The following is an 11,641-nucleotide window of genomic DNA, read 5'->3' on the forward strand; positions in this document are numbered from 1 at the left end:
GAACATAGGTCCAAAAAATGAGCCGAATGCTTGTCATTAGCTTTTGTCTCATTGTCGGTACTTTTTTTATGTGCATATTTATAGAACTGCAGGAGGAGAGGATCTAAAGTAGCATACATATGGCAGAGCAGCAAAGACTGGACTCTGAGATGACTTGCCATCATGGAGTAAGGAAGTTGCCAAAATCTCGAATTGTATTCCTATGCTAAAGGTCTAAACATTCTCTACAGTTTTAAGATGTTTCTTTTTAAAGGCGAATGATAAACTTGCCGCTCGCTTCGTTGTGTAAGCCAGTCGAGTGCACTATTGCATTTGGTTCTGAAACCTGCGTTAGGTCCCCTCCACAACAGTCTTTCCCGATAGTTCGGGTATAGGAAAATGTGTAAACAGCATCACGAATGCTTTCCTTCGTTGTTCCTCGACTCAGGGAAAGTTCAGTGGCAAAACGTTGCCCTCCTCCGTTGGCCTCGTCCTTCAAGATCCTTGAACGTAGACGGGTCCTAAATGCACATACACCCTCATTCCATTGGGGAGGTTTTTTAATAAGAGCCTGTTATTACCTTCTGTCATGTTATTCGTGCCAGAGAGCCCCTCGCTTCATGCGGGCAGCGGCACGTGGGATTCTGCCATCTGCTCTAACTGATTAGCGCCTTCCTGGGGTTCCCAAACAGTGCCTCTGTCCTGATAGTTTTTATATTTTAAATACTTTTTGAAAAGAGTTTCATTCCCAATTAGGCAAGTAGTTTCTTCACTTAAGAGGATTTTCGAAGTGCAGAAAAGATACAGACAGATCAGAAAAAGAATCACCATCAGCCTCACCATCGTCGATAGCTTCTTTCCTGCCCTCTGTGCTGATTTATAGATGCTCTTTTTGTCTTAATTAGCAACATATTCTAGATGCATTTCATATTGTGCCTGTTCTTTTTTCTGATTATACCCTAATTATTCTCTTGAAGACTCCTATGGGAGAATGACTGGTTCAAAGGGCAATCTTTTACAGGGCTCTTAAGGTGAATTGCTAAATTGCTGTCTAAAAAGATGGAGCCCATTCTCATTTCAACAGCATTCTGCCCGTTCCTCCCTACCTTTACCGGCACTGATGTTACATTAAATGCCCTTTAAACAGAATGAATTACACAAGTTAAAAGATGAACTTTGAGCAAAAGTTTAAATGTTTAGAACCTAGTAGTATAACATATAGCAAAACTTATCATGTATATTTCTCATTACCAGGAGTCCTAACTGAACTAGACTTCCAGGGCTTTCCTTACCTCCCGCTTGGTGTGGAGTCTGCTGAACAGATACCTTTTCTAAGAGTTCTGGATACGTTCTGGGCTGGTACAGACCTGCATTGTAGAGCGGGTGGGAGGTGGAAGTTCTGTCTGTATCCTTTTGGTCTGTTTTTTCTCCCTCCACCCTCGCCCTAGATCATGAGACAGCTGCGTAGAGTGGTTTGGAGGGGAGTACCTGTGGGTTTTCTCTGTTCTGTGAAGTGGGTTTGGATGATATACAATTGCAGCGTGTGTCTGAGTCTTTTTGCTAATTCTGTGTAAATTTCAGGTGTGCAACGGACGAACATGGCTCAAGAAACTAATCACAGCCAAGTGCCTATGCTTTGTTCCACTGGCTGCGGATTCTATGGAAACCCTCGTACGAATGGCATGTGTTCAGTATGCTACAAAGAGCATCTTCAAAGACAGAATAGTAGTAATGGTAGAATAAGCCCGCCTGGTAAGTAGCTCTGCTGAAACACCGCAGCTTTCATAATGGAGATACGCTTGGGTAGCACAGTGTCCCCAATACCTTTTTCTGCTCTCACATTGTATTTATAGTGTTACATTCATATCATTAAAATTTCTCACTACGTATTGTGATTGTCAAAGGAAGGGAAACAGGAATAAGGGTATTAAAAATAGTTGCTGTAAACCCATTCCATAGTCTTCCCTGCTGTGCTACAGACCTCTATTATCTTATTAAAGTAGAAGCATACTTCAAGTACATACTGCTCTCTTGCAAAGTAAGGTGTGGGAGTGGAGGGCTCCAAGGGGACCTCGGTTCCTTGATCTTGGATGACTTCTGAAGTCAAGATAGTTGGAGACGGCCGCAGTGGGGCTTGGGCACGCAAAGCAGTAGGCCGTGGGGGAGGCCTCGCTCCCACGGGAAGGAGAGGTGTAGCGGTTGCACTCAGAGCAAGGGGTTTTTTATGCCTTTCTCTGTCAAGAGTTCTCCTGGAATTGAGGTGGGCTTTCGCTTCGCTGGCTGTGTAAGAAGCATCGTGAGGATTCTGAGCATCAGCCTTGCCAAAGTAAAGTGTTACTGTACTGGTATTCCTCCAGGATGGTTCTCTGTGGGTCAGCGCCTAAGTGTCTAGGTGTTTCTGGTTCTCGAAAGCGCAGGCTGTCACTAAGTTCATTTAAAATTTTTTATGGTGTCTTTCCTGTCATTGCTTCTTGTTCAAGCCAAAATCTAGAACCATTTAATCAAAACTTCTCCAAATTTTCTTAAGGCTAAGATCAAATCATTCTAAGTCGTTGATTTTAAAATTAAATCCTCGTTTGAATGCCTGCCATATGAAGAACAAGGAAAATAATAAAACCTAGTGTGCTGAGCGCAGATTTTAATTCTGAACCTGTTTGCCGTACTACTGAATTATCTTTTATTTTAAATATCTCATTTGTGCACTAGTATTTGGAAGATGTTCGTGAGCTGAAGAGTTTGGTGATACTCAGTCCTGAGAAATAGGAGTTTACTTTATTAACATATACATTTCGTATATGGTTTCCTTCGTAGTTAACGTGTTTTCATTTGAAAACTATAGGATTGAAAAAATGTTACTAACAGTAATTAACCAGCATATTCTCTAGTAAAACAAAGTTTATATTTACCGTATTTTGTGGAAAGTTGACCTTGCGTTTTTTAGATAAGGTGTCGGACTGCCCAGAGTACAGAGTCACTAATGTGAAACGTGGTCCTGTTACAGCGACTGCTGTCAGTAGTCTGTCTGAGTCTTTACCTGTTCAGTGCACAGACGGCGGTGTCCCAGGTGTCCCAGCAGCTCAGTCAGCGGGAGACTCCACATCTTCATCTCTGCAGCCGAGGTGAGACGCGGTCTCGGAACTGGGGTCGGAACGCTAGCGCAAAATAAAACCCAGGTTCCGTATTTGATCAGTCCTATTGTGGAAAACTGTAGAATCGCTTTAGGATAACTGACTTAAAATTGTATTTGTCTCCTTATTACTGATGAGTTAGAAAAGGCTTTTTATCATTTTTACATTGAGGTGGGGGTCGGGGGGTTGTCTTTTAAATCTCAGCGTTCCTTTTTGAACGGCTTTTCCTTTATTCTTCCTCCTAATATATCCCGACCCAGCCTTGAAGTCCCTTTGAAGCACGTTAAGTTCTAACTGTAGTCTTATTATGCAGGTATTAGTGTTTCGCATTAAAAAATCGTCTCGTCACGGGTTCTTTGTTTCGCACCGTGATGCGGTGCCTACATTTACTTGTAGTGCATTTTTCCTTGTTAACTTTGAAGTCACATCATTTAGAAGCCTGAAAATACGGAAATAGATTTTTCGTTTTGATTCCGCCGGTAGGAGTAAACACTGAGTTTCTAGTCCCCGGTTTGTCGTCCAGCCCGGGACAGATGTTCCGTGACGCCATGCGCCCGGTACGGCTTTGCATCAGCTTTCCTTACACCCGTCTGCCATCCTGGTTTTCACTGACGGAGCTCACACACACAGGACACGCAGTACTGCCGTATTTCCAAAGCAGTCAACTTCTGGTCCAAACCGGTCTCTAGTTTTAAAGCTCTTTGGTCGTGTTTAAGTTATAAAACGTATCTGTGTTCATTCTTGTCTCAATGATGTACTTAGATATGTTGAGCTCTTATTATATCACTTTCGTCGTTGTTCATGCACAGAGATGGTCTCTTAAAATCTAAATATTTTTGCTTTTTTAGCCCTGTATCAAATCAGTCACTTTTATCAGAATCTGTAGCATCTTCCCAAGTGGACAGTACATCTGTGGACAAAGCAATACCTGAAACAGAAGACCTGCAAGGTTTGCATACGCACTCGCTCATTTTGTCATTTATTTGTCATTTGAGTGTTATAAGTCAGGCACTGTCCTGGGTGCATATATTTTAAAAATTACCTGCCTAAAATACACATTTTTAGATTTATTTTCTTTGTGAGCAGAATATTTCAGATCCTCAAGCATTTCATTGACTGAAATGTCGAGAACCATTTCCGTTTCCCACTTACATATAATTATGTCATCAGCATAAACATAGAAAGTTCAAAATTCATTTAGTTCGAGAAATTAAATGAGTGTGTAGTGGAGTTATACCATTATCTTTTGCTATTTTGGCCAGTTTATTCTCAATCCTGTTTCCTCTCCAAGCAAACTGGGACTGCGGGTTTGGGAGGAGTGTTTTGACTCAGTTTGTCTAAGAGACTACGTTACTTGACTGGCAGGCACTGCCCTTTGCCCATCTGTGATTTACGGCACAAGTCACATTCAGTTACTCGTATTCACAGATGCCTCCTGTCCTTGCCCATGTTCTTTATGTCCCCATCATGCGGATCCAGGTGATCTAGGGAGACTTGAAATGCGTGTGAGAGCTTTCCTAGCAGCAGAGATAGTAGCGAGGCATTTGTTGAACAATCTGTGTTCGGTGAGTTGCATTGTGCCAGTGTGTAGAAACAATGTGTTAATTGAAGGCGGATTTTTCTGGGAAGACAAGCCCAAGGACGAACAGTGTGTCGTTTTGCCTGCGACATGATTTAAAGGGAGAAAATGCCCTGGCCCGTGAAACCTTCCATTGCACACGATGATCACGTGGTGATGACAGAGACATCCGGCAGTCTTAGCTTAAGTTCGCTAAGGCTTAAATTTAGTTAAGCCAGCAAATTCCCTTGCTCTGACTTCATGCCCAACAAACGACTGGCATAATTTGTCTATTTGCAGATTTTGCTATAGCAAGAAAGCAATACTGTCTGGCCAACATAAGTATTCTAGTGCACCCAACATACTTTTATAAATTCATAAATATAATCGAATTATTTTTATTTTTTGGTTAAACAGAAACAAGAGATGAGGGATATTTTAAAGGCACAAATAGAAAAATTCCCAAGATTTAGTTATCCCCTGGGCGTGGGAAATAAGAGCAGGGTGATGTTAAAGCTTTCAGTTTCACACTGTTGTCGTGGCGTGGTCGCTTAGGACAGGAGGCTAATGGAAGCATTGCAGCTAGACGAGACTTTAGATACAGAAAGCTGGAAGTAATCAGATTTCAAATTCAGAGAGCTCAGTTGGAGGGTGTGGGGAGATGGTCGGTATTTAAACATGCGAGCGGGGGTTCCTGGAGGAGGAGGTGCTTGAGCTCAAGCTTCAAGAGGACGACACCTCAGATGAAACGAGACGGGAGGCCCTTTTGAATTGGCTGTGAGCGGCGCGGGCAGAGGGGCCTGGCATAGTCCCGCAAGTTGGTTGAGTAGTAGATTCCCAAAGAAAAAGGAAACGTGATAAAATTGGAGAGGTAAAAAACTCAATCCGAGGCAGGTCACTGTTTGAGAGCCCATGTCATGTCTGCTAGGTCATGTTATATATAGACTGACTCCAGTGACGGCATTCAGGACGTCAGAGTAGTGAGTGATGGAGGGGATCATATTAGCTAGGATTTTGGGGGCAGTGATTTGACCTGACTCTTGATGCAGCTGGCCTTGGTTTCGCTACTTAAACGCATTCTTTTATTATCTTAATTATAACGTTTTAATTAATTTATCTTATTCCTAACATTTGAAGGGTTTTGTGTGAAACATTCTGAGAATGTTAAGATTCCACTGAATCTTGATGTCAGCATTTTTTTTTCTTTGTTTTCTGAGAAATCTGTATAGTTCCGACCCCAACAATATTTAAAAGTTTGTATCTGGCCATTTTCTTACACACTCCATGAGGATACCAAGTAGTATTTGTGTGTGTGTGTTGTGCGTGTGCACCTTTTATTAGTCAAATACGTAATTATTAGAACAATTAGAATATAGAACACTTTCTAAAGTCACTGTGAATATGTCAGTCAATGTATATACTTCTAGTTTCCTGCATGTGTGTGTGTGTGTACGTACATTAACAGAAAGAGATCTCGTTAAATAAACTACTTGTAACTTAATATGAGCATCTTTTCATACTAGTAAAATGAATTTCTCAGTTGTCCTCTGAGTAACAGATCAGTGGGGCTGGTTGGGGTACATACAACAGCTACCCAGCTAGTAAAATCTAATCAAATAACTACATTTTACCACTTTTCTATTTTTGGCAGCTTCAGTATCAGATACGGCACAGCAGCCATCTGAAGAGCAAGGCAAGTCTCTTGAAAAACCAAAACAAAAAAAGAATCGCTGTTTCATGTGCAGGAAGAAAGTGGGACTTACTGGTAAGGGCCTGAATCATGGTTCACAATTAAGGTTGCATGTTAAAATAACGCCTGGCTACTGTTACTGGCTTTAGTTAAGACTGTTTCTGTTTCTGTGAGAACTAATACCGGATATGCTTCAGCTTCTGAATTTTCTGAAAAGAAATAAAAGTAGCTTTAATTATATACCAAAAAGTGAAATGAATAGTCTTTCTTTTAAAACTTCATTCCAGCTGATTTTCTGAGAGTGCGAGACAAGTCAGGTCAGTGTGCCAGGTGCTGTTTAAAGGCAGAGGTGGCTTCCGCCTTCAGGGAGCCAGAAATGCCAGCGAGAGAGCGTATTTCAGTGCTTGGCGGACTGGCAAGTGCTTTCTCTTTGTGAAAAGGGCTAATCTTTGATGGCTGTGAGGGTTCAGTGAGTTAGTACGTGTAAGGCCACACAATAATCGATGTATGTTGACTGCTGTAACAGAGCTGTCGGAATGTATTATTGCTGTTAAGAGAGGGAGAAAAAGTTTTCAAAATACCACTTGAGTATTTAGCAAAGGAAATGCATTAAATGTGGCCAAACAGGTTGGTTTGGGGATGATGAACTTATACAACAGGAAGGGAGTAGAGGCCTGTCGAGGGAAGTATTGTGAAGGCAGAATGTTTCAGCTGCACTTGAAGGATGACTGAGAGTTATAACTGCTGGAAACAGGCATTTCAGTCAGAAGAAAACAGCTCAGAGGAGAGCTCAGAGGAGGAGGAAGAGCAGCTCACGTCAGGGACCGTGAGTGACAGGGGAAGAGCGTGCGAGGCGGGTGCTGGACGCTGCGGTCGCAGAAACGGGCCAGGCCAGGCCGCGCCAGTCGTGTGGCCTGCTTCATTGGTTGGGGGGACAGTCGCAGCTATAAATAGTGACCATGTTTTGTCTGCTGTGTGCCAGACATTGTGTTGCATACTCTGCATAAAAATTGGACTATGAGCTGGGAGAAGAGGAGATAACATTTTGAGCAAAATTATGTTTTAGGAAGTTTCCAGTCTCAGAAGTTCCCAGACTGCATGACTGGGAGACTGAGACTTAGTAAGCCTCATCCTGTCCAATCTGTCAGTCTAGCGTTATTGTTGGCTTCATTTTTCGTTCATTATTATGAAGTCACAATATATTTTTGAAGTTAAAAAAAAATGTGGCGTAAAGGAAGTTAACATCATATGTCAGTGCTTGAAATATTGATTCCTATGCTCCATTTCTAATTAATTCCATCATACCATAAAATGCAAATTTGGGGAGCAGGACCAGTTTTACGTGGACTGTTCACCCTTTTCATGTCTGTCTTTAGGCTTCAACTCTAGACGTTTTCCTGAATGAGAAGCATCTATTGCATGATTTCTATATGTTAAGTTAATTTAATCCTTCCAGTAACTTATTCCAAAATTACAGATGCAGACACTGAGGCTCAGAGAGGCTGAGTCATCGGCCTGCGTTAGTAAGCAGTTCATACTTAGGCACCGACTCCGACTCTGGATCCCAGCTGTAGTCACCCAGACAGGGTGCAGTTTGCCTCTGCACTGGAGGTCAGCCAGAGAAAGCTCACGTGGATACAGTTCTGTCCGCGGGGCCATTTCGTTGTGTTCTTAGTTACATCTTAAGGTCGCCTTCTGACGGTAGGCCTGTTTTCACCTTACAGTATTCGGACTGGAGAAATGCTTCATATTTTCAATGTAGCAATTTGTTTTTGGTAGGGATTCTTTTGGTCGTGTCACAGATGAGGAAACTTGAGCTCAGAAAAGTGGTTATGACTTGCTCTGGTACTGGCCTGGTACAAGAAAGGAAGCTATCAGCTAGTGAGTTTTGAGAATGTTCTTAGTTCGCGAAACTGCTTGTTTAGATTGTTGCTCTAAATACAGGATCTGTTTAACGTTAATTTTGCTAAGGAACTTAGTATTTCGACCTTGCCTCCAACTCAGGTCTGTGTATCAATCCACTTGCAGGGTTTGAATGCCGATGTGGAAATGTTTACTGCGGTGTACACCGTTACTCAGATGTACACAATTGCTCTTACAATTACAAAGCCGATGCTGCTGAGAAAATCAGAAAAGAAAATCCAGTAGTTGTTGGAGAAAAGATCCAGAAGATTTGAACTCCTGCTGGAATACAAAATCCTTTGACCATCTGCAAACTAAAAATTGACTTGAGGTTTTTTTCCTAGTCATTGGGAATGTAGAGCATTGTATCTTGCATAGTCCTTTTAATCATGCATGTCATCAGAAGAATAGATTTTTGTTTTTGTTTTGAAAATGACTCTGAACTTTTATTTCCATTGCAGTTTCTGTGGCTGAAAAGACTTACGTAAACTTTACAAGTATTATCCTTTTAAGATCATTTTAATTTTAGTTGAGTGCAGAGGGCTTTTTTGACAAACGTGGAGAGATTTTGGAGGGCTGTGATTTTTTCCAGTATTAAACATGCATGCGTTAATCTTGCAGTTTATTTTCTCATTGTGTATGTATATATAGCTTTTCTCTGCAGCACGATTTCTCTTTTGAAAATGCCCTCTGGGGCACAACTAGTTATCAGTAACTGAATGTATTTTAATCATTATGGCTGCTTCTGTTTTTTCATTAACAAAGGTTATACATATGTTAGCATATAGTTTCTTTGCACCCACTATTTATGTCTGAATCATTCGTCAAAGGAGAGTGTGTGCTGATGAGATTCTAAGTTTGAGTGTTTTTAATTTTTTTTTTTTTTTTTTTTTTGAGCGAGGGAAGGAAAAGCTGTATGCATTTCATTGCTGACTGCAGGTTTCTTTCAGATTACGTTCATCCGTCTGTGTGTATACAATATGAAGAATGATCTGAAGTAATTGTGCTGTATTTATGTTTATCCACCAGTCTTTGATTAAATAAAAAGGAAAACGTGACATTCCTGTGTGTCGCTTTTTCTCTGTTACTCTCCCAGGAGTTCATTTTGGCTCCCCATCCTGTGGCTTTTCACTTTGCTGATTTTGTGAGAGCGCCACTACTGTTCACCTCGTATCTGTTTGTGACTACTCTTTTGACGATAGATCGTGATCTTAACGTTCCTGTGAGTTGAAGATGTCGGCATTTCTTTAAAGCCAAGAACTCTTCTGTCACTTAGATGTCATACTTTGTAGCTCTTGTCCGATTCTCTGTCTTGCCCTCTGTCACACTGAATTAGCATCTAAGGGAAGCCTGGTTTTCGGGTAGGATCAGAGAAACCGAAAACGTAATTCAAACACGGCAGCTGCAGAACTGCGGAGTAGAAGGACCCTCAAAAGGCCACTTGTGCCGTCATTTCCAAACTTTTATCTGGCAGCCAGCCTTTCTGAACGTGAAATACTATGTAAAACAGATGAAAGCAGTATTTTACAAGACAAAGTTCTAGGTTTAAATTTCTTTACTTGCTACTCGTATGTTCTATCTTTAGTATGCCACGATGGCTTTTAGCATTAAAATCTGTAAATGCAATTTATCCCATCAACAGGTTAAAATAAGGGAAAATTATTTTGACTATCTCAACATATTCAGATAAAGTATTTAATAATAGAATTTAGCACCCGTTCATCACCAAACAAAAAAGATAAATGAGGACTAGAAAGTAATTTGTCTTAAGCCGATAGATTCTGTGTAAAACCAACCAAACAAAAAAGCAAGCACCTTCTGAAAAGAGGAACGTCACTGCCTTTTAAAGTCAGAATCAAAGGCCTGCCCATTACCAGTGCTTATATTCAAAACTGTGTTGTAGATCCTGGCCACAGGAGGAGGTCGAGGCAGAAAGATCTTCACTGTTTCGCTGTTATTACAGTCCAGAACATCGGCAGCTGCTGTGGCCGATGAAAATGATCATAACGAAGCTGTTGAGCCACGAGGGAAAGTGTTCGGGAGAAAAATGTAGCGAACGACTGAAAAATTACCTCTGTGTTAAGTTCACAAAGATGGAAGACTGTCATTGTTGTAGGTAGTGTACATGCTCAACGCACCCCCGCCCAAAAAGGAGAAAGAAAAGAAAATATAGTGTATTTGCGAGTTACTTCAAATGCCTTTTCTCCAAACAGAACAGCTTGGCGTTTTCAGACACTATATATAATTAGTGGGTTGGCACGTCTATTTTAAAACTATGAAATCTTACTCCCCCTTCAACCATCTCGTGCCCACACCCCTTCCCACACACACACATCTGCCCACCCCCTCTCCCCGAAAAGGTTTTGGGTTTCTCCTGTCGGGACTCTGAACATCCAGGCTGTCATTAGCCTGTGTATTCAGAGGGAGGTCCTGGGCCAGCGTCGCCCACACAGAGAGAAGGGCTGAAGCTGCTGGAATCCCAGTGCCTGGCTGAGCTGGGCTCACTGGCTTAGTGATGAGTTGCTTTCCGTCAACCGTTTCCTGTTAATCACTCAAGTCTGTACCCGGTGTTTTGCTGGGCGTTCGTTGACTGGGGGTTGACAGAGCCATACACAGAATGAGACAGTTCCTCCCTTTAAGGGAGGGTCAATGCCAGGGCCAGTACAGACCAGGTCAGTAGTTCATTGTCTTGCAGCCGAAGAATCACTGGAAATAGGTATCAGGTGCCGCCTGGAAGGCATCTCACACGCTGTGACACTCTTCCTTTTCCTGTTTCTGGAACCCGCCTGAACCAGACTGCCTACCACTCGAGACCGCAGAGTCCCTATGGTGTGGTCACTGGTCAGCCTCCGTCACAGTCATCTCAGGGCCTAGGAAGGAGGGCCCAGTGGTCAGCCCTCCTTAGAGCAGGCAAGTACCCTCTCAGGCCTTCCGGTTTCGGGTCTGCTTATCTTTACACAAAGGTGGTGTATGTAGTCTCTGTTTGCTCTACGATTAATTCTCACATCCACCGTGAGATAGAAACTTGTCCACATTATTCAGAGGAGAACCCTGAGGCAGGAAGAGGTCAAGAAACTCGTCCAAGGTTAATCAGCTCGTCAAGGTCTTGTCGACACTGGAATGTGAGATAAGCAGGTGAGTTACACTGTTTAGAATATAAAGTCTCATTAATTTAAGGCCGGCAAGACACCATTGTGCCTTCCGCTTCCGAGGCGTAAGTGTCCTGGGTCACAGGTTGGCAGAAGGGACGAAGTCTGGTTCCAAGCCTCAGAGGCGGTGCCCCAGACTCCCACGAGCGCGCTGTAGAGCGGAGCTGGGCCCTGCGGGGACACGAGGCTGAGGTTGCCCCAGCCGGCCTTCAGTGCCAGGCTGGGGACCTCGCTC

At 42.5% G+C, this 11,641-nt stretch overlaps 2 protein-coding genes across 8 annotated transcripts in view; both read left to right on the forward strand.

Moving 5' to 3' along the window:
- The window catches only part of ZFAND6 (zinc finger AN1-type containing 6), a 35,139-nt gene extending 25,824 nt beyond the window's left edge, over window positions 1-9,315 (forward strand). For 3 of the 6 annotated variants that reach the window (XM_011374386.2, XM_011374387.2, XM_011374388.1), the window contains 5 exons: window positions 1,561-1,731; window positions 2,921-3,098; window positions 3,956-4,056; window positions 6,317-6,430; window positions 8,384-9,315. In XM_011374386.2, the coding sequence (XP_011372688.1) occupies window positions 1,578-1,731; window positions 2,921-3,098; window positions 3,956-4,056; window positions 6,317-6,430; window positions 8,384-8,532 (696 nt within the window). In that variant the 5' untranslated portion in view covers window positions 1,561-1,577 and the 3' untranslated portion in view covers window positions 8,533-9,315. The remainder of the gene's footprint in view (window positions 1-1,560; window positions 1,732-2,920; window positions 3,099-3,955; window positions 4,057-6,316; window positions 6,431-8,383) is intronic. The other 3 variants (XM_011374389.2, XM_011374390.2, XM_023520054.1) reach the window with 1 other exon arrangement.
- FAH (fumarylacetoacetate hydrolase) overlaps window positions 1-11,641 on the forward strand; it is a 27,423-nt gene that overhangs the window by 2,501 nt on the left and 13,281 nt on the right. Inside the window, exon 2 of one of the 2 annotated variants that reach the window (XM_023520051.1) lies at window positions 4,699-4,705. In XM_023520051.1, the coding sequence (XP_023375819.1) occupies window positions 4,699-4,705 (7 nt within the window). Of the gene's footprint in view, window positions 1-4,698; window positions 4,706-11,323; window positions 11,393-11,641 lie in introns of those variants that run through there. The other variant, XM_023520052.1, reaches the window with a different exon arrangement.

This window comes from Pteropus vampyrus, unplaced genomic scaffold (genome assembly GCF_000151845.1).
Source record: "Pteropus vampyrus isolate Shadow unplaced genomic scaffold, Pvam_2.0 Scaffold245, whole genome shotgun sequence".
Classification (NCBI taxonomy): Eukaryota; Metazoa; Chordata; class Mammalia; order Chiroptera; family Pteropodidae; genus Pteropus; species Pteropus vampyrus.